The following is a 23,769-nucleotide window of genomic DNA, read 5'->3' as shown; positions in this document are numbered from 1 at the left end:
AGTTGCTTCATTTGCTATTATTTTCTCCCATTCTGAAGGCTGTCTTTTCACCTTGCTAATAGTTTCCTTTGATGTACAGAAGCTTTTAAGGTTAATTAGGTCCCATTTGTTTATTTTTGCTTTTATTTCCAATATTCTGGGAGGTGTGTCATAGAGGATCCTGCTGTGATGTATGTCGGAGAGTGTTTAAGAGATGGGAATACCAAACCACCTGACCTGCCACCTGAGAAGTCTGGTCTTCAGCCCCATGTACTAGGGGAAAAAAGTACAAATATTCGTGACATAGACTACATACCAATTTATTTTAAATTGGCATTTAAAGATTATCATCTTCAGTTACTAATGATTATTCAGTTCACTTCAGTCACTCAGTCGTATCTGACTCTTTAAGACCCCATGGACTGCAGCACGCCAGGCTTCCCTGTCCATCACCAACTCGTGGAGCTTACTCAAACCCATGTCCATCGAGTCGGTGATGCCATCCAACCATCTCATCTTCAGTTGTCCCCTTCTCCTCCCGCCTTCAATCTTTCCCAGCATCAGGGTCTTTTCTAAGAAGTCAGTTCTTCACATCAGGTGGCCAAAGTATTGGAGTTTCAGCTTCAGCATCAGTCCTTCCAGTGAATATTCAGGACTGATTTCCTTTAGCATGGACTGGTTTGATCTTGTAGTCCAAGGGACTCTCAAGAGTCTTCTCCAACACCACAGTTCAAAAGCATCAATTCTTTGGCATGCAGCTTTCTTTATAGTCCAACTCTCACATCCATACACGACTACTGGAAAAACCAGTAGTCTGTGAATCAAGGTAAATTGGACATGGTCAAGCAGGAGATGGCAAGAGCGAACATCAACATCTTGGGAAACTGAAATGGAACAGGAATGGGTGAATATAATTCAGATAACCATTATGTCTACTGTTATAGGCAAGAATCCCTTAGAAGAAATGAAGTAACCCTCACAGTCAACAAAAGAGTCTGAAATGCAATACTTGGGTGCAGCCTCAAAAATGACAGAATGATCTTGGTTCATTTCCAAGGCAAACCATACAGTATCACAGCAATCCAAGTCTGTGCCCCAACCAGTAATGCCGAAGAAGCTGAAGCCGAACGATTTCTATGAAGACCTACAAGAGCTTCTAGAATGAATACCCAAAAAAAAAAAAAAAAGAAAGAAAGATGTCCTTTTCGGCGTGGGGGATTGGAGTGCAAAAGTAGGAACTCAAGAGAGACCTGGAGGAACAAGCAAGTTTGGCCTTGGAGTACAAAATGAAGCAGCACAAAGACTAACAGAGTTTGCCAAGAGAATGAAGTGGTCATAGCAAACACCCTCTTCAGCAACCCGAGAAACTTTACACATGAACATCATCAGATGGTCAAAACAGAAATCACACTGATATATTCTTTGCAGTCGAAGATGGAGAAGCTCTATAGAGTAGGCAAAACACGACCTCGAGCTGACTGTGGCTCAGACCATCAGTTCCTTACCACAAAATTCAGGCTTAAATTGAGGAAAGCAGGGAAAATCACAAGATTATTCAGGTATGACCTAAGACAAATCCCTTAGGGTTATACAGCAGAGGTGGCGAATACATTTCAAGGGATTAGATCTGATAGAGTGCCTCAGGAACTGCAGATGGAGGTTTGTAACATTGTATGGTGGCAGTGACCAAAACCATCCTAATAAAAAAGAAATGCAAGAAGGCAAAGTGATTGTCTGAGGAGGACTTACAAATAGCTGATAAAACAGGAGAAGTGAAAGGCAAAGGAGAAAAGGGAAAGATATACCCATTTGAATGCAAAGTTCCAAAGAATAGCAATGAGAGATAAGAAAGCCTTCTTAAGTGAATAAAGCAAAGACATAGAGGAAAACAATAGAATAGCAAAGACTAGAGATCTCTTCAAGAAAATTGGAGATACTGAGGGAATATTCCATGCAAACATGGGCAGAGTGAAAGAAAACGGCAAGGACCTAAGAGAAGAAGATATTAAGAAGAGGTGCCAAGAATATACAGAAGAACTATACAAAAAAGATCTTAATGACCCAGATAACCACAACGTTGTGGTCACTCACCTAGAGCCAGACATCCTGGAATGTGAAGTTAAGTGGGCCTTAGGAAGCATTACTACAAAGAAAGCTAGTGGAGGTGATGGAATTCGAGCTGAGTTACTTCAAATCCTAAAAGACGATGCTGTTAAATTGCTGCAGTCAGTATGCTAGCAAATTTAGAAAAGTTAGCTGTGGCCACAGGACTGGAAAAGGCCAGTTTTCATTCCAATCCCAAAGAAAGGCAATGCCAAAGAATGCTCAAACTACCGTACAGTTCACTAATTTCACATGCTACCAAGATTATGCTCAAAATCTTTCAAGCTAGGCTTCAGCAGTTCGTAAACTGAAAACTTTCAGATGTATAGCTGGTTTTAGGAAAGACAAAGGAACCAGAGCTCAAATTGTTAACGTCTACTATGTCGTAGAAAAAGCAAGGGAATTCCAGAAAAATATCTACTTCTGCTTCATTGACTACACTGAAGTCTTTGAGTGTTGATCACAACAAACTGTAGAAAATTTTTAAAGAGATGAGAATCCCAGACCACCTTACCTGCCTCCTGAGAAACCTGTTTGCAGGTCAAGAAGCAGCAGTTAGAAACAGATATGGAACAATGGACTGTTTAAAAATTGGGAAAGGAGTATCTCAAGGCTGAATATTGTCACCCTTCTTATTTAACTTCTATGCAGAGTACATCATGCAAAATGTCAGGTTGGATGAATCAGAAGCTGGAATCAAGATTGCTGGGAGAAATATAAGCAATGTCATATATGCAGATGATACCACTCTAATGGAGCTTCCCAGATGGAGCTGGTTATAAAGAACCTGCCTACCAATGAAGGAGGCATTAGAGATGTGAGTTCAGTCCCTGGATTGGGATGATCCCCTGGGGGCAGGTATGGAAACCCAGTCAAATATTCTTGCCTGGAGAATCCCATGGACAGAGGAACCTGGCAGGCTGCAGGCCATTGGGTCACACAAAGTTGGACAGGTCTGAAGCGACTTAGCATGCACACACCGCTCTAGTGGCACAAACTGAAGAGGAACTAAAGAGCCTCTTGATGATGTTGAAAGAGGAGAGTTAAAAAGCTGTCTTAAAACTCATAGTCATATAGTCTTTATGGACCTATAGTTATATAGGTCCATATAGTCATATAGGTCCATATATCCAAAGCTCTGGTTTTTCCAGTAGTCATGTACAGATGTGAGAGTTGGACCATAAAGAAGGCTGAACACTGAAGAACTGATGCTTTCAAACTGTGGTGCTGCAGAAGACTCTAGAGTCCCTTGGACAATAAGGAGATAAAACCAGTCAGTCCTAAAGATAATCAACCCTGAATATTCAGTAGAAGGACTGATGCTGAAGCTGAAGCCTCAATACTTTGGCCACCTGATGCAAAGATATGACTCACTGGAAAAGACTGAGAGCAGAAGAGGGCAACAGAGGATGAGATGGTTAGATGGCATCACCGACTCAATGAACATGAGTTTCAGCAAACTCCAGGAGATAGTGAAGTACAGGGAAGCCTGAAATGCTTCAGTCCATGGGGTTGCAAAGAGCTGAACACCACTTAGAGACTGAACAACAATGTGATTACCACCATAATCAAGATGTAAAACATTTCCATCACCCTCAAAATTCTCTCAAACCCCTTTGCAGTCAGTCCCTGCCTCCCTCAAAGCTAAAGCACATTGATCTGTTGTCTGTTATTAGAAGTTAGATCAGCTTTTTCTAGAATTTCATAGAAGTAGACTAATAAATGTGGTACTTGTTTGTATCTGGCTACTTTCACTCAGTATTAATCTTAGTGAATTTTCCATATTGGTGTGTATATCTGTAAATTTTCATTTACATTATTGAGTAGTATTCTATTATATAGAGATACCACAATCTATCTTCACATGTTGACAGGCAGTTTAGTTGTTTCCAATTTTAGCCAGTTTCATTGAAAATGATCTGTTCTTTCATGTACTAGTCTTTGTATGGAGGTGTATTCTGATTTCTTTTGGGAAGAACCTTGGAACTGAGTACTACGCTAAGTTTAATTTAAGAGGAAAATAGTTTGGAGTTCCAGTTATTCCACATCTTCACTAAACTTGGCATTATTGCTATTTTTAATTTTAGCCATTGTAGTAGGTGCAGTTGGTGTTAGTTGGCATTTCCCTGATGAACCTTGGAGTTGTTCATCTTTTATGTGCTTATTGCCATATATATATCTTCAAATCTTCTGCCCCAGTTGAACTGGATTGTTTTTTATTGAATCATAAGTTTTTATATATTCTGAACGCAAGTTCTTTCTTGGATACTAGTATTGTGAATATTTTCTTTCATCCTATAATTTACCTTTTCATTTTTTTTTTTAACTAGATTTTAGGTGCAGAAGTTTTTAGTTTTGATGAAAGCCAACTATTAGATTTGTTTTAATTTATGACTTTTATTGTTTGTCTTATCAAAATAGTCTTTGACCCTTTTTTCTTCTAGAAATTTTATTATTTTAGCTCCTACAATTAGGTTTATTGACTAACTCAAGTTAATTCTTTGTATATGGTGTGAGATATGAGTTGAAATTAATTTTTAATATGAATATTCAGTTGTTCCAGAAGCAGCTGTTGGAAAGACTATACTTTCACCATTGAACTCCTTTGACCATATGTGTGTGTGTATCTATAAAAAGACTCTGTTCTTGTCCATTGATCTATATGTCCATACTTGAGTACCACACTGTCTTCATTATGGTGGTTTAACAGTAAGTCTTGAAGCCAGGTACCATTAGTCCTCCAACTTTGTTCTTTTCAAAATTGTTTTGGTTACTCTACATGTTTTGAGTTTCTATATGTTTTCAAACTAACTTGTCAGTTTCTATAAAAACACCTAATGGAATTTTGATTGAGATTATGTTGAATCTATAGATCAGTTTTGGATAGAATGACAATTTAACAATATTGTAGTGTTGCTCAGTCATGTCCGACTCTTTGCCCTCCCATGGACTGTAGCCCACCAGGCTCCTCTGTCCACGGGATTCTCCAGGCAAGAATACTGGAATGGATTGCCATTCCCTTCTCCAGAGGATCTTCCCGACCCAGGGATTGAACCCAGGTCTCCTGCATTGCAGGCAGATTCTTTACTGTTTGAGCTACAGGGAAGACCTAACAATATTGAATCTCCCAATTTATGAACACAATATATCTCTCCATTTATCCAGGCCTTTAATTTCTCCCAGCAGTGTTTTATATTTTAAAATGTACAAGATCTTGTAAATAGTTTGTTCATGTTTTGGATGCTATTGTAAATAGTATTTTTAATTACAAGTTTTAATTGTTCATTGGGATTTTATAAAAATAAAATTTGAAAATATAGAACATGTATCCTGCAATCCTATTAAACTCATTAGTTGGAGTGACTTTTTATTATAGATTACTTAGGATTTTCTACATAGATGATTATGACAACTACAATTAAAAACAAGTTTCATATATTCTTATCCTACCTGCAGGCCTTTTGTTTTCTTCTCTGTTTTACTATCTAGGATGGTACAATATTAAGTAGAAATGAAAACAGAAGATATCTTTGCTTTGTTTCCAGTCTTAGGTGGTCAGCATTTAATATAGTGTATGTATGATGTTATTGGGCTTCCCTGCTGGCTTAAATGGTAAAGAATCTGCCTGGAATGTAGGAGACCTAGGTTCGATCCATGGGTTGGGAAGATCCCCTGGAGAAGGGATTCTTTCTCATTCCAGTATTCTTTTTTTTTATATATATATATTTTATTGAAGTATAGTTGACCTGCCGTGTTTCAGGTGCAGAGTAAGGTGATTCAGTTAAACACATACACATATGTAAGTTTTGAAACTATTTTCCATTATAGGTTATTATAAGATACTGGCTGTAGTTCCCTGTGGCATACAGTACACTTTAGTTGCTTGTTGCATATCTATTTTTTTTTTTTACTTAGAAATCTAGCATTCTATTCATACTAAGTCAAACAAGTGTAATCAAAATGTCATAAATTTTTTAGTTAGGCAAAAATTTGTAAGTTTTCTAAAATATATATATTATACATATTTTTAAAAAGAGATGGAGTAATTGAAAAACCTAAAGTAAATTAAATCAGAGCACTGAATATGAAATAGAAAAAGTGAAACAAACTAGATAAAAGTAAAAGATCTTCATATAGTTCAGTTGTTTTTGAATATGGCTGATCATTAGAAAAGTATCTGGAGCTCTGGAGGAAAAAAAAGCAATACCTAGGCATTTGTATTTTTCAAAAAACTCCAAGGTAATTCTGATATGCATCTGGATTTTAAAAAGTGACTACAGGTTTTTCTATTAAACTGTAGTTTTGGTGATAATAGAGTTCTTTCATTTTTCTGTGGACCAATCATGATACTATGGTATTAAGTAAGTAATAGTTATGTAATCACAATAGTAAAACATGTTTATCAGTTTTCACAGTCAATAGCCAGACAAAAAATAAAAGATAGTTATAGCTGCAAGCCCTAATAGGAACATGATTAACCTAAACAATATAAAATCATTACATACAGTTTGGGGGCATCAAGCAGAGTGATGTGATAAGTGGGAGTGCTTACATGCACATACTTCCATACACCCAGGTAGCCTATGTTTTTTGATTGGTGCATTTAATCCATGTACATTTAAGGTAATTATCAGTATGTATGATTTTATTACCATTTTCTTAATTGTTTTGGATTTATTTTCTGTAGGTCTTTCCCTTGTCTTGTGTTTCCTGCCTACAGAAGTTCCTTTAGCATTTGTTGTAAAGCTGGTTTGGTGGTGCTGAATTCTCTTAACTTTTGCTTGTCTGTAAAGCTTTTGATTTCTCCATCAAATCTGAATGAGAGTCTTACTGAGTAGAGTATTCTTGGTTGTAGCTTCTTCCCTTTCATCACTTTATGTATATCATGCATTCCCTTCTGGCTTGTAGAATTTCTGTTGAGAAATCAGCTGTTAGCCTGATGGGAGTTACGTTGTATGTTATTTGTCATTCTTCCCTTATTGCTTTTAATATTTTATCTTTGTCTTTAATCTTTGTCAGTTTTAATTACTGTGTGTCTTGGTGAGTTCCTCCTTGGGTTTTTCCTGCCTGGGACTCTCTGTGCTTCCTGGACTTGGTTGACTATTTCCTTTCCCATGTTAGGGAAGTTTTCAACTATTATCTCTTCAAATATTTTCTCAGGTTCCTTCTCTCTCTCTCTCCTCCTTCTGGGACCCCTATAATGTGAATGTTGATGTGTTTAATGTTGTCCCTGAGGTCTTTTAGACTGTCTTCATTTCTTTTCATTCTTTTTTTCTATATTCTGTTCTATGGCAGTGATTTCCACCACTCTGTTCTTCAGGTCATTTATCCCTTCTTCTGCCTCAGTTATTCTGTTGTTGATTTCTTCTTGTGTGTTATTCATCTGTCTGTTCTTTAATTTTTGTAGGTTTTGGTAAACATTTTTGGGATCTTCTCTTGTTTTCTCAGTATTCTGGATCATCTTCACTAACATTATTTTGAATTTTGTTTCTGGAAGGTTGCCTATCTCCATTTAGTTTTTTTCTGATATTTTACCTTGTCTCTTTATCTGGAACGTAGCTTTCTGCTTTTTCATCCTGATAAACTTTCTGTAATATATTTTTTCTTCTAGCCACCATGGGACTGTGGTTCTTCTTGCTTCTTCTGTCTGCCCTCTGATGGAGGAGGCTAAGAGGCTTGTGTCAGCTTCCTGATAGGAGGGACTGGTGGTGGGAAAAATGAGGTCTTGCTCTGGTGGACAGGGCCTTGCTCAATAAAGCTAATTCAATTATCTGCTGATGGGTGGGGTTGTGCTCCCTCCCTGATAGTCGTTTGGCCAGAGATGACCCAGTCCTAGGGTCTACAGGCTGTATGGTAGGGTTAACCTCCAAGAGGGCTTATACCATGGGGGACCTTCTCAACTTGCTGCTGCCAGTGCCCCATCCCTGTGGTGAGCCCCTGCCAACCCAGGCCTCCACAGGAGAACCTCCAACACTAACAAGGAAATTTTGATTCAGTCTCCTGTGGGGTCACTGCTCCTTTCCTCTGGGTCTTGGTGCATGCAAGATTTCGTTTGTGCCCTCCAAGACTGGAGTCTCTTTCCCCCAGTCCTGTGGAAGTCCAATAATCAAATTCCACTGGCCTTCAAGGTCAGATTCCCTGGGGATTTCCAGTCCCTTTGTCAGATCCCCAGGCTGGGATGCCTGATGTTGGGTTCAGAACCTTCACAACAGTGGGAAAACTTCTTTGGTATTATTGTTCTGCGGTTTGTGGGTCACTCACCTGGTGGGTATGGGATTTGATTTTATCATGATTGTGCCCCTCCTACCATCTTCCTCCAGCTTCTTTGTCATTGGGCATTGGATATCTTTTTTGGTATCTTTTATCCAGCATTCTCCTGTCAATGGTTGTTCAGAAGATAGTTTTAATTTTGGTGCTCTTGCAGAAGGAGATGAACTCATGTCCTTCTTCTCCATCATCTTCAACTGGAAGCCCACTTTAGCATTCTTGCCTGGGAAATCCCACGGACAGAGAAGCTGGCTGCTACAGTCAATAGGGTTGCAAAGAGTTGGGCACAACTGAGCAACTAACACACACACGGTGGTAGGAGGTTGAGGAAGTCCCCTTCTATTCCTAGTCTACTGGGTTATGTTTTCTTGAGTGGATGTTCAGTTTTTTTCAAGTGCTTCTTTTTTCTATATTAAAATGATTGTGTGATTTTTCTGGTCATATAGTGAACTGATTAGTTTTCAGATGTTTCAGTGACCTTGTATTTGTGGGATAAATCTCTTGTTCATGATATATTGTGTTTTTAATATGTTGCTTAATTTGTTAATATTCTGTTAAGGATTTTTGTATTTGTTTATGGGAGGTACTGACCTTTAGTTTTCTTTTTCTTCTCCTGTGATGTTTGTCAGTTTTGGTCTCAATGTAATGCTGATATCATTAAATGCAGTAGGAATCATTCCCTCGTCTTATATTTTGAGTTATGTAAAGGTGATATTATTTCTTCTCTTACTGTTTGAGACAGTTCACCAATGAAGTCATCTGGTTTTTTGTGTGTGTATGTTTAAAGGTTTTTAAACTTCACATCCAAATTTAAATAATATAGGATCATTCAGGTTATCTATTCTTATTTCTTTTGAAATGAGGTTTGATAATTTGTGTCTTTCAAGGAATACATTTCATTTAAATTATATTTATATCTATAAAGTTATTCATATTATTCACTTACTATTTTTAATGTCTGTGGGACCTGTAGTGATTATTCTTGATACTGAGAAGTGTATCTTCTCTTTTCCTCAATTTAGGCAGAAGTTGTTCAATTTTATACATTGTTCCAAAGAACCAGCTTTTGTGTTCATTGGCTGCTTTTTAAGTTTTTCTCTTTATCACCTTTTAAACAATTTGATTTAATAAATTGATCATAAACATTTATGACTATATGTTAGCTTTTCCTCTCAATATGTCAGTTATTGCTCATGTTAGAAGTATTAGGATATAGACAAACTCAATAGATTTCAGCATATTTTTGGTTGTCTTCAAAATTCTTAAACATTAATATCTACTGCAAAGGAACCACCCTGATTTATGAAGACTTCCAGCACTTTACTGTAGGATCATGAGGACTTTCGGAGAAGGCAGTGGTAACCCACTCCAGTACTCTTGCCTAGGAAATCCCATGGACGGAGGAGCCTGGTGGGCTACAGTCCATGGGGTCACGAAGAGTCAGACACCACTGAGTGACTTCACTTTCACTTTTCACTTTCATGCACTGCAGAAGAAAATGGCAACCCACTCCAGTATTCTTGCCTGGAGAATCCCAGGGATGGGAGCCTGGTGGGCTGCTGTCTATGGGGTTGCACAGAGTCAGACATGACTGACATGACTTAGCAGCAGCAGCAGCATGAAGGCTTTTGGACAGTAGCATTTGTTGATTCTACCAACACAAGAAGAATAGTAAAGTTTTATTGCTTAGTACAGTGGGGGTGCTGGTGTAAGTTGCTTCAGTTGTGCCTTACTCTTTGTGACCCTGTGGATTGTAGCCCTCCAGGCTACTATGTCCATGAGATCCTCCAGGCAAGAATACTGGAGTGGGTTGCCATTTCCTCCCTCCAGAATAATCAGGGTAATTCCCCAGATTCCTTATCAAGTTGAGTCCTGCTGGTATAGTACAAGGTCTCACTTTTATATAATTTGAAGTTAAAATCAATACTTCCAGGATCTTTCTCATGAGCTAATACATTTTTATAAATTCTGAAACCTATAACTATTTCAGGTAAGTGATGATGATGATGACAGTAATGAAGAGTTATAGTAGTATATTATATACTTTACAGATTCCAAATAACTTCACATACATTTTTTCATTTAACTTTATGATTATTTGTACTGAGAAGTTTTTGTAGATTCACTCAAATCAGTAAACGTTTGCAGAAGGAAAAAGATTTTACAAACAAATATTTTTTTAAAGCTTAAAAAAAAAAACTTAAAAGGTGCTAGTGCTTATTGTCATTTAATTACACAGAATTTGTTTCACAAGAGGTCTTCCATATTTAAAAGATAAGATAAAATTCGAACAGAATGCCTCCCTCCCGACCCCCGCTTTGTTTGATGTTCTTATTTCTGTTAGCTTAGAAGTGCATTTTCTTTAGTTATGCAAGAGGATCAATAACAAGATTAATTCTAATTATTTCTTTACTAATAATCATTTCTTTATAATAATCTCAAAAATGACAGAATGGTCTCTGTTCATTTCCAAGGCAAACCATTCAGTATCACAGTAATCCAAGTTTATGCCCCAACCAGTAATGCTGAAGAAGCTGAAGTCGAATGGATCTGTGAAGACCTACAAGACCTTCTAGAACTAACACCCCAAAAATATGTCCTTTTCATTATAGGGGACTAGAATGCAAAAGTAGGAAGTCAAGAGATACCTGGAGTAACACGCAATTTTGGCCTCAGAGTACAAAATGAAGTAGGGCAAAGGCTAATAGAGTTTTGCCAAGGGAAGGTACTGGTCATAGCAAACACCCTCTTACAATATAAGAGAAGACTACACGTGGACATCACCAGATGGTCAGTACTTTAATCAGATTGATTATATTCTTTGCAGCCAAAGATGGCGAAGCTCTATACCATCAGCAAAAATAAGACTGGGAGCTGACTGTGGCTCAGATCATGAACTCCTTATTGCCAAATTCAGACTGAAATTGAAGAAAGTAGGGAAAATCACTGGACCCCTCAGGTGTGACCCAAATCAAATCCCTTATGATTATACAGTGGAAGTGACAAACAGATTCGAGGGATTAGGTCTGATAGAGTGCCTGAAGAAATATGGACGGAGGTTTGTGACATTGTACAGGAGGCAGTGATCAAGACCATCCCAAGAAAAAGAAATGCAAAAAGGCAAAATGGTTGTCTGAGGGGGCCTTACTAATAGCTATGAAAAGAAGAGAAGCTAAAGGAAAGGAGAAAAGGATATACCCATTTGAGTGCAGAGTTCCAAAGAATAGCAAGGAGAGATTAGAAAGCCTTCCTCAGTGATCAGTGCAAAGAAATAGAGGAAAACAATAGAATGGGAAAGACTAGAGATCATTTCAAAAAGATTAGATATACTGAGGGACCGTTTCATGCAAAGATGGGCTCAATAAAGGACAGAAATGGTAGGGACCTAACAGAAACAGAAGATTAAGAAGAAGAGGTGGCCAGAATATGCAGAAGAACTATGCAAAAGGGATTTTCATGACCCAGATAACCATGATGGTGTAATCACTCACCTAGAGCCAGAATCCTAGAATGTGAAGTAAAGTGGGCCTTAGGAAGCATCACTACTAACAAAGCTAGTGGAGGGGATGGAATTCCAGCTGAGCTATTTCAAATCCTAAAAGGTGATGCTGTTAAAGTGCTGCACTCAATATACCAATAAATTTAGAAAACTCAGCAGTGGCATCGGGACTGGAAAAGGTCAGTTTTCATTCTAATCCCCAAAAAAAGCAATGCTAAAGAATATTCAAACTACTGCACAATTTGCACTCATCTCACACACTAGCAAAGTAATGCTCAAAATTCTCCAAGCCAGGCTTCAACAGTATGTGAACTGTCAACTTCCAGATGTTCAAGCTGGTTATAGAAAAGGCAGAGGAATCAGGGATCAAATTGCAAACATCCATTGGATCATCTAAAAAGCAAGAGAGTTCCGGGAAAACATCTACTTCTGCTATATTGACTATGCCAAAGCCTTTGACTGTTGTGGATCACAACAAACTATGGAAAATTTTGAAAGAGATGGGAATACCAGACCAGCTGACCTGCCTCCTGAGAAATCTGTATGCAAGTCAAGAAGCAACAGTTAGTAGTAGACATGGAACAACAGACTGGTTTCAAATAGGGAAAGGATAATGTCAAGACTGTATATTGTCACCCTGCTTATTTAACTTATATGCAGAGTACATCATGAGAAATGCCAGACTGGTTGAAGCACAAGCTGCAATTGATTCCTGGGAGAAATATCAATAACCTCAGATACACAGACAACACCACCCTTATGGCAGAATGTGAAGAACTAAGGAGCCTTCTGATGAAAGTGAAAGAGGAGAGTGAAAAAGTTGGCTTAAAACTCAGCATTCAGAAAACGAAGCTCATGGCTTCACGTCCCATCACTTCATGGCAAATAGATGAGGAAACAATGGAAACAGTGAGAGACTTTATTTTGGGGGGCTCCAAAATCACTACAGATGGTGACTGGAGCCACGAAATTAAAAGATGCTTGCTCCTTGGAAGGAAAGCTATGACCAATCTAGATTAAAAAACAGAGACATTGCTCTGCCAGCAAAGGTCTGTCTAGTCAAAGCTATGGTTTTTCCTAAGTCATGTATGGATGTGAGAATTGGACTATAAAGAGAGCTACATGCTGAAGAATTGATGCTTTTGAAATGTGGTGTTGGAGAAGAGTCTTGAGAGTCCCTTGGACTGCAAGGAGATCCAACCAGTCCATCCTAAAGGAGATCAGTCCAGAATATTCATTGGAAGGACTGATGCTGAAGTTGAAACTCCAATACCTTGGCCACCTGATGCAAAGAACTGACTCCTTGGAAAAGACCCTGATGCTAGGGAAGATTGAAGGCAGGAGGATAAGGGGACAACAGAGGATGCGATGGTTGGATGGCATCACAGACTCAATGGACATGAGTTTGAGCAAACTCCAGGAATTGGTGATGGACAGGGAAGCCTGTCATGCTGCAGTCCATGGGATTGCAAAGAGTCAGATACAACTGAGTGACTGAACTGAACTGAATATTCATTAGTAATCAAAGATGATAATCTTTAAATGCCAATTTAAAATAAATTGGTATGTGTTATTCTATGTCATAAATATTTGTACTTTTTCCCGCCAAGTACATATGGCTGAAGATCAGATGCAACTTAATCTGGTCAATAAGAATTGTGTTACATCAAAATTCTGTCTTTACGTATATACCACAGGGACTTCCCTGGTGGTCCAGTAGTTAAGAATTTGCCCTCCAATGCAGGAGACGTGGGTTTGATTCTTGATCAGGGAACTAAGATCCCGTGAGGCAACTGAACCCATATGCCGCTACTAAAGAAGCAATGTGCTTGTGCCACAGCTGCTGAATCCACATGCTCTGGAGCATGTGCCCCATCACTAGAGAAGCCTGTGCACTGCAACGAAAAGACTGCATTTCTCAGTGAAGACCCCCCACAGCTAAACACACACACACACATAAATACAATAGAGGCCTAAATGACATATGGGAAATTCAGTTAGCTATTGTGATTTACCTAAAAGTTCTCACATTTATTCATTTTTAGTCTAAACAGTTGATTATGTAGAGTAAAAAGTTTTACTATGTGGTGAATGGTAAGCATAAACAAGATGGAGTTGGTAGGTGATACTTGAAGATTGGACCACAGTGCCATATATGACTGTTGGCCTCCCCCAAACCCCACGTTTCAAGCTCTTTATGCAAGAAAAGATCACAGTTTTTTTTTTCCTTTCTAGAAAAGTTAAATGTTATTTTTATTTTTAAATGACTCACTTGATTTTATGTATTTTTTGTGACAGGCATCTTCACACAAGGACACCTGGGTCAGGTAGACATCATCTCCCAGTATATTCACTGTGATGAGATCTATGAGGCAGTAAACATCCTGAGTGGTATGAACTGGGACACTCTGGGCCATGAGTGCTTTATCAGCATGTGTGCCATTGTAAACCATCTTCTTAGACAAAAGCTCACGCCAGAGAGAGAAGGTCAGATTTAAAATATATTTCGTGAGTTTTGTATATACATGAAATATGTTTTATTGAGTTGGTTATTTTTTGAGGATGCTTTGGAGTTGTATTACTGGAACTAAAAAGACAAAAATATTCATGCCCTATTAAACTGACAAAATCAGGTATCAAATAATTACTCCTATATGGTAACTTACTGTATAGTGTTTGTCAACATAGTAACTTTTCTGTATATACCTGTGTTGGACCTCACAATGAAGTCATTGCACATTTCAGACTAAGTTCATGTGTAGAATATGCTCAGATTTTAAACTTTGATGAGGAATTTCATGTACTTTCTAGGGTTTGGAAGACAAAGGGTCCTAAACAAAAATCCTTATTTCTCCTTCACTTTAAACAGTAGTATTTCTCACATCCCAAGTTCATTGTCCAGACAATAGACTTTACCACTGATTGTGTGTGTGTGTGTGTGTGTGTGTGTGAGACAGAGAGAGAATTACAGCTTAGGTTGTTCTTCTTGTTTTCGTTTTAACTTAGACTTCTAATCCCCCTCTACCTTGTGGCTGCCTGGATTTCCTAACCTTCTGTAAATAAGTGATTTTGTCCATAGGATCTCAGATGTTTATTTTCAGAGAGAGATGAGGCACTGTAACCCACCCCCCCGAAAAAAGGGGGAAAAAAAAGTGCCATGTGGAATAATGAAATCAGTTTTTCTATTTTGCAGTATATATTATTTTTATTATGAGTAATTTATTTACTTAATGTAAAATGCATCTAAACATTCTTGAATTTGTATCTTTATTTCAAATGTTTGTGATTAGCATTGACATTAATAGTGGGAAACCATGGCCAGTGAAGATGTTTCTAGAGGTGATTTACAACGTAAAGAAAACAGGAAATATGTCAAAAAGCCTTTATTGGAGAGCTTTTTCCCTCACTGCCTTCTTTCCATATTTATAGATTTTCTTATTCCATTTTATTACATTTCAAAGTAAACATGGTAGATAGTATTCTGTACCTAACCTTCTTTTTAGTAATTTTAGAGAAGAATAATCAGTAAGAACATGTTCTTTCAAGAAGTCTGCATCGTGAGACTTGGCCTCAACTCATAGGAGGCCCACAATATTTATTTAATGTTAATTGAATGTGCTTTTTGGAGGTAGTCCAACACATCTATGGAGATTCCAGTGCGTCTGCAATGAGAAAATGCCTAGCATATGCTTGACCCACAGTAGGTACTCAGTGGATGTTAGTTAAAAAGAAGAGTATAACTTCAGAATTTGGGGGCTCTAAGGTTACTGTAATATTTTCACCTGCAGAGTTATCTCAAGTAATTATTTGTTAGTATTGGTATACTCTCAAGATTAGGTAGATAGCAGGGTGCCTAAAGAAAGCCTGTTGTGGTAAGCATAACCCATGTAAGAGATCATAAATTTACAGTTGAGGAAATATGAAGACAACAATATATTGACTCTTACTCAGAACACCATGAAATTGTTAGCACCTTAGTGAATTTGTGTTGTAAGATTCCTGTGTAGTAAGTAAGATTATTAGGGAATTCACAAATGGGTATTATCAGGTTCCTGCCTTAATAAAGGATATTATCAAGGAACCATATTGGGTGGATACGGAAATAAAAAATTTGTATGATACACTAGGCTATTAAAATAAAATGCTTTCATGATGCTAGGTTATCAGAATATGTACATTTTAAGTAGATGTATGCATTTTCCCCCAAGTAATTGCAAAACACTTTTCTAAAACATTCACAATTCTTCTCTGTTGAGATTTATTCTATCTGAATCTAACAAATTTGACATGGTAATTTGTTTCCTTTTATTAATGGAGCCCAGTGAGCTCTTTTATTTGTAGCTGGAGCTGTGGTTATCTTCAAGATCTTCATTTCTGCCTTAAACATCAAGCTGGGCTATCTAATGAATCTGTAACTGTGCTGGGAGCTACAAGTATTCCATGTAGGCTCAAACATTTCAGATGTACGAAACATGCTGTCAAGAAAACAAGCAATGGCAAGAGAATCTGGCTTGTTTTCACAATGGCATTGCTGTATTCAATTTTAATCTAAATTGACTGCTGCTTTCAAAGAAAATACCCCCAAAGTTCATCTTACTTTATTGTCTAGATCTGAGATTAAAAAAAGAAATTACCAGCAGCTTATCAAAGTCCATAGCAATTGCTCTGATGAGGTATTTAATACTTTCAAACCCAAATATACCTAAAAGAGTTCTGCTAAATAAGGATGTTTATTCAACCTAGTGCTAGTAGTGCAAAAAAAATCAGTGGAATCCTACTGTGAGCTGTATTCTCATACAACGCTCACCATTATGGTAATTATATATTTCCCAGTGATTTCTTGGGGGTAACACAACCCCACTGGCATGTCTTGGCCAAAGTGTAAATTAGACAAAAAGTGCCCTTTTCTCCTAATCGCTAGCCCTTTGGCTTATCAAACCTGCTCTCCAGTCCTTTCCTATCAGGAAGTCAGTTGACCAGAGTAGATTAGCATGGGATCCCTCCCAGGGATGTTAACTTTCACCCTTGGACAAAACCAAGAATGTTGTGTTGTTTTGGACAGTATTTAGGAAAGGGAGGGGGATTTTTGATCTTTAAGTTGTAATAAAGAAATATTATTACTCCAATAAGTCTATTTTTATTTGCATTATTTTTAAAGATATTTCTAATACTGACTCCAAAGCCTAATGTAGTAAGACTAGTTTCCTCCTTTCAGCTAAAGAGAGTAAATGTTGTGCACACTGTGAGTTGATTTTACTGGAAATACTAGTTTCGAATTGTGTTACTCTGATGAGTCACTGTTTTAATTACCCATTTGTGGTGAGAGGTTGATTCATTATGGATTTCTTCAGTTGTGACAGCTTTTTGTTGCTCAGAGTCATTGTCAGCTTTGCTTCAAGTGAAAGTTTATACACAGGTTTGTTTTTGTACCAGCTGTCATATTTTAATTTCATCTTTTCCTGCAACAGGCTCACATTTCATCCAAGTTTGCAAAACCTGACTGACTGCAAACATGAGTATTCTGTTGTAATTGAAGGAGTTTCACTTGTTTTAGTGCTGCTATGTTTGAATTCCACAGCACAGCTTGAGGCAAGCCTTGGAACCTTCTATGCTCCAACAAGACCACTCCTGGATACGACTATATTAGAATACAGAGACCAAATCAGCAAATATGCAAGGAGATTCTTCCACCACTTGCTCAGGTAAATGATAACTTCAGATTAATTAGTGTCAGACTAATTACCTATTTAAGGAACCATCTTCTTTAATTAGAATATTCCATAATATGTCTATCTCTTTTCTAATAGTCTGTCCCTTAAGAGAAAAACAAATCAGCTCTTGATATGCTTTCTTTAATTTGTTCTTGTTTTCCTATTCAGGACTATACTGGAGTATCATTGAGGTCTTTTACATCATCAGTACACTTGAATAAAATTGTCCCTTTAATATGAAAGCAAAAATTACCAGCTTTGTAAAGTTATTTTAAAAATATTAATTGTACTCTTAAGAACAGAGAAATGTTTAATTGCAGCTAAAATAAATGTGCTATAAAGTTATAAGACAGTCTGCTGGTTTGCTTTACTTTCAGAATTACTATAGAGAGATTTGTCCATTGTTTTCCTATATAATGTAGCAAGTTGCTAGCTTCACTGTGTCTCATTTTCTCCCCTTTAAATTCCTTTAATTCCTTTAGTCTTAAGGATTATATGAAAAATTAGGTAGTGTCAAGAAATTACTCTGAGACAGATGCTGTAGAAGTTGAAGGAGAAGAATATAGAGCATATTCTCTATATATAAAATGAAAAAAATGGGTGGAAGATGAATGGATGGATGGAGATAAATAACTAGCCAGTTACTTTAGAGATACACCTAAATATATCAATGCTAGTAGTAAAAACAGGGAAGTGTTTAGAATAAAATTTAGGATATTGTGGAGTGGGTTAAGAGAAATATGAGAGAATAAGCCCATGGGAGCCTCCAAGGTATTAGTAATATTCCTTTTCTTAAAGTGAATGCAGTATATATTAAGGTCCATTAAAAAGTATTTATCTTTTAGCTGAAAGTATACATTTTGTATACTTTATTATATGATATATTTTATAATAGAAAGTAATAGAATTTTCAGTTGCTACATCCAGTCGAACTGGGTTTCAATTTTACTTCTAGTGTACTCTAACTGTTACAGTTCTTTTTAACTCAGGAAATTTCTGAGTTTATCAATTGACAAATGAGTAAACTATTTATAAAGTGGCACTTTGATCTCTACTGAACAGTGAAACCTTTGGAAAACAGTCTTTTTAGAAGCTAGAAATGTTAATATATTGTGTATGTTATGACCTACAATTGAATGTTGCCTTTTTATCTGAATGACTTCGGTATATTCCAAGAGATCCTTCACCCTAAATGAAGCAGTGTTATATCTCTAAACATATACATCTTCATGACAAAGATACTGAAACTGCCATCACATTTATTTAGACTTAGGGCTTTATTCTTTGCTCTATTATTCTACTTTCCTTGTTTCTAGGGAAAATTAATTAATTCACCTCTTGCCTGAAGAGCATAAAAAGATTAACATTAATGAAGCTGACATTCTGGTGGCAGATTCTTGGTGGCCTCACTGTCTCCGGCCTGTCTGATTTTATGTAGTGATTTGGTTGTGCATAAGTATCACATTTTATAATGCTGCTGGCTTTAGAATACTCATATCCTACTAATATTCACACGTTCTACTAATGTGCAATTTTCTCATTGATTTTTCTCAGACATAGTATTCTAATTATTATTTGGATGTATTTTGATGAGGTGACTATTACTATCATTATTATTAGACTGTAGCTTATCTGTGTGATTACATCTGAAATTGAACATTGTCTCTTAGGAATATACTAGGTTTTTCATGTTTCCTTTTTTGTATGCTTTCCATTGTTTCAATTATAAGGAATGTTTGGTAGTTCTTTTGACAGTAGGCTATACATGGCATTAGAAAAAAGAAACATTAGAAGAAACTGAATGAGATAGCTTAGGTTAGAACCATCCTTTTGTTTACTCTGCCAACAAGAAGCTCTCCTGCGTAAGTGAAGAGGAAAAGGCCAAGTACGATTTTGTATTTGTGAAGCACTAGAATCGCATCACTTTTTCACTTTTTTCTGGACTTTGCTAGCCAGTATTTTAATACTCTTAAAAAAAGTTATTAGATAATGGAATAAGTACTAACAGTGAAGATCATCATAAAGTAAAGATGAAGAAAAGGAGCACCATGCAGAGTAGGGATATATCTAAGATCACTCGCTGGTTAAGCTGAGGACTCAGATTGCTTAAGTCCAGATTAAAAAAAGAATAAAATACTACATTGATTTTAATATCAAAAAGTATATAGTGAGGTCATAGTATGAGTTTGTGCTGATATACACATATACTGTGTGGGCTTTTAAAACAAATGTTTTGGTTTACAGTTTTGTTTTTATCTTGATAGTAGTAGAAGTCCAGAGACAGCTTTTTGTTTCTTGACCTTTTTTGTCTTGAGCAAATATGAAACGTATTTTGACAGCCTTCCTTCAAATCCAAATGAATCTAAATTTTGAAACTTACTTCTCATGTCCTTTACTGACAACTTTTTTTATGTGTTCAAAGTGGTCAGTGTTCATTAAAGAAATGCTCCTTATCAGTGTAAATAATTGCTCCTAACATTAAAGACAGAAATCAGTAGAAGTACAATCTTGATATGGTAGCTAAATAAGGTGATTGTTACAATAAAATTTTAAAAGAGATTGTACAGCTCAATTCACAAAACCATTAAGCTGGAAGAACTGACCTATAGAATGTGACTTAAAAAAATTCAGTGTGTTATCCTTTACTCTCACACTCCAAATACTCTGACACCAAATATGTGGGGTTTTTCCTCCGCACCTACCAATTCTCTGACACCAGCTCTACAGTTCAGTTCAATTCTGATACTAACCAGAGTTAACTCAGATCCCACATTATTAAGAGCTCAGTCTTGTAAGATTATCCCTACTTCATATGCCATGCACAAGTAATAGATTCCCAAGTTACCTGCAATTTCTGTCTGACTTGTCTACAAATCGTACGTTCCTACCATCCCCTCCACATGTTCAATAGTATATTAGAGTAGCTCATAGAACCAGGAAAATAGAGCTTGCTTACTATTGGCAATATTTTAAAGGATACAAATAAAAGCCAGAGAGAGAGATGCATAGGGCAAATAATGTGGGAAAGGACTCGAAGCCTCCATGCCCTCCAAGTGTACCACCTTCCCTGCTCCTCCACACTTTCAGTCCAGAAGCTCTCTGAATCTCCTCCTTTTGAGTATTTATGGAGGCTGCATTACATAGGCATGATTGGTGAAATAATTGGCTACTGGTGATTAATTCAACCTCTAGCTCCCCTTTCTTCCCTTTCCCCCAGAAGTTCAGGAGTGAGGCTAAAGTTCTGCTAATCATGTGGTTGATTTCCCTCACTTCAGCCCCTATCTGTAGAGGCTTTTAGAAAGTCAACTCATCAATCTAAACTCAGGTATGGTTGAAAGGGGATTGTTATGAGTAACAAAAGACTTTCTTTTCATCTTTTTTGGCTCTGTATCACTTAGGAAGTTTCAGGAAGCTCCTTTGTCACAAACAGGACAAAGATCTAATATATATTTCATATTACTATAAATCACAGTATCATAGAAGGAAGATGTAAGTTTGCCTAAATTAAGTTCGAAAGGTGATTGTTCATTTCTCTGCTTCCATAAAATTGAATACTCTTCCAGAACTGCTGAATAAGGAAGTATTAGCAAGTAAGAGCTTTTCACTATAAACAAATAGGAACTATAAGAAAATTCCTAGATAATGATGAAATAAAAGGGAAAGCATTTCAAATGAATGTGCCACATATGAAGCTTATTTTACTATATATTATGTCAACTTTCCTGGATGTTTGAAAATTTGTATAATACTGGAAGATGATGTGTATTATCTTGGAGTCAATATTTATACTTAGAATTTGGGGGAAAGTAATCTCTTAGAAATGACTCTTGGCTTATGAAAAGTATGTATGTTAGGCAAAAAGAAACTGTTAACCAGTTTGATTTTTAAATGGCTTTATAAAATTTACTTTTTACTAATAAAGCACACTCAGTAAATAAAACAATTTTTCTATGAAGTCAATTCAAAGAGCATAAATACTAAAACAGTTACCTAAGAATATTTAGAGAATAAGAATGATCTACAGAGAAAAACTTACTAGTCAGACCACCTATTTAATAGATAATATATTTAAAATATTTGAAGCATGGTTGAGCTGGCAGGAAACTTAGGGAAACAACTCATAGGTTGAAATGACAAGGATGTTTGATTCCATAAGAGTAGGCAAAGTCACAGTTTGTTTTGAGGGCATTTGCTGGCACCTGGCAGTGAGGTGCTTGGTTTATAAAGGCGGTGTACTCAGAGGATTGGAGACAAAGCCTAGGGCTCAAGCAGAATGGGAAATTGGATCAGGGATTCCCACATCAATTTAGGACCCTTGAAGGGCAGCATCTTCCTTGAGAGATCTAAAAATAAGGAAGGCATGAGATGCAGGAAGGAATGGTTAAACCTGTGGGAGCCTAAACAAAAAGTGATCATGTAAAACATAAACACTGATGTCTAATTCAAGTGATTAAAATTAAGATAAAATCCTGGATATGATAACATATAAATCAGAAGAGAAGTGAAAAAGTTAAAGCATTCTAAGGTTCCTGACTTTTAAAGTGAAGGTAGAGATACTTATTAATACCAGATTTTATAAGTAAAAGATACATGGTAAAATTTCTGGGGTGCTCACTGAAAGAACAGAATAGACTGTATAATTTTCATACAAATAGAAAATATTGGATAAGGGAAAAAATAATTGAATCCCAAAGAAGGCAAGAATTGGAGGAGGGTTCATCATGAAGCGAGGAAAACCATAAAAAAAGATGAAAACCAGAAACACAATAATAGTAGAAATGAATTTTAAAAATCAATAATCACTGTCAGTGTAAGTAGATTAAAATTTTCATTTGCAGAGATTGTTGAAACAGTTTTTTCTAAGTTTTTACAAGAGACACTTAAAACATAGGAAGTTTAAAAGCTAGAGAATGGGTAAAAAATTATACTAGGTCAAAAGAGAGCTAGTAATGTTATATAAATAGTCTCTAAAGCAAAATCAGTAGTATAGATTACTAGAGATCGATATCAATAGAAAAATCAATTGATATAACAGTTCTAAATGTGTACAATTACACATAAAATAAAAATTGACAAATCAACTTTGACAGTTAAAATTTTAATTCCTTTGGTGTGGTAATTGATAGATTAAGTGAACAAAGTATCATTAAGGAAATAGAGAATACTGATGTAATGGACATGTATACAGTACTGTTGCTTCCTGACCTGCATATAGGTTTCTCAAGAGGCAGGTCAGGTGGTCTGGTGTTCCCATGTCTTTCAGAATTTTCCACAGTTTATTGTGATCCACACAGTCAAAGGCTTTGGCATAGTCAATAAAGCAGAAATAGATGTTTTTCTGGAACTCTCTTGCTTTTTCCATGATCCAGCGGATGTTGGCAATTTGATCTCTGGTTCCTCTGTCTTTTTTAAAACCAGCTTGAACATCTGGAAGTTCACGGTTCACATATTGCTGAAGCCTGGCTTGGAGAATTTTGAGCATTACTTTACTAGCGTGTGAGATGACTGTAATTGTGCAGTAGTTTGAGCATTCTTTGGCATTGCCTTTCTTTGGGATTGGAATGAAAACTGACCTTTTCCAGTCCCGATGCCACTGCTGAGTTTTCCACATTTGTTGGCATGTTGAGTGCAGCACTTTCACAGCATCATCATTCAGGATTTGAAATAGCTCAACTGGAATTCCATCACCTCCACTAGCTTTGTTCATAGTGATGCTTTCTAAGGCCCACTTGACTTCACATTCCAGGATGTCTGGCTCTAGGTGAGTGATCACACCATCGTGATTATCTTGGTCATGAAGATCTTTTTTGTACAGTTCTTCTGTGTATTCTTGCCAACTCTTCTTAATATCTTCTACTTCTGTTAGGTCCATACTATTACTGTCCTTTATCGAGCCCATCTTTGCATGAAATGTTCCCTTGGTATGTGCAGGTCAGGAATCAACAGTTAGAAGTGGACATGGAACAACAGACTGGTTCCAAATAGGAAAAGGAGGACATCAAGGCTGTATATTGTCACCTTGCTTATTTAGCGTATATGCAGAGTACATCATGAGAAAGGCTGGGCTGGAAGAAGCACAGGCTGGAATCAAGATTGCTGGGAGAAATATCAATAACCTCAGATACACAGATGACACCACCCTTATGGCAGAAAGTGAAGAGGAACTAAAAAGCCTCTTGATGAAAGTGAAAGAGGAGAGTGAGAAAGTTG

The 23,769-nt window shown here is 36.9% G+C and overlaps 1 protein-coding gene across 5 annotated transcripts in view; it reads left to right on the top strand.

The window, feature by feature from the left end:
• WDPCP (WD repeat containing planar cell polarity effector) overlaps positions 1-23,769 on the top strand; it is a 300,990-nt gene that overhangs the window by 179,311 nt on the left and 97,910 nt on the right. For 3 of the 5 annotated variants that reach the window (XM_010863302.1, XM_010863304.1, XM_010863303.1), the window contains exons 11-12: positions 14,147-14,335; positions 17,427-17,550. In XM_010863302.1, the coding sequence (XP_010861604.1) occupies positions 14,147-14,335; positions 17,427-17,550 (313 nt within the window). Of the gene's footprint in view, positions 1-14,146; positions 14,336-17,426; positions 17,551-17,727; positions 18,077-23,769 lie in introns of those variants that run through there. The other 2 variants (XM_010863305.1, XM_010863306.1) reach the window with 2 other exon arrangements.

The sequence above is a fragment of the Bison bison genome, unplaced genomic scaffold (genome assembly GCF_000754665.1).
Source record: "Bison bison bison isolate TAMUID 2011002044 unplaced genomic scaffold, Bison_UMD1.0 scf7180017864489, whole genome shotgun sequence".
In the NCBI taxonomy this organism is placed as follows: Eukaryota; Metazoa; Chordata; class Mammalia; order Artiodactyla; family Bovidae; genus Bison; species Bison bison.
Note: the sequence above shows the minus strand (reverse complement) of the source record. Positions and strands in the feature narration are given on the sequence as shown.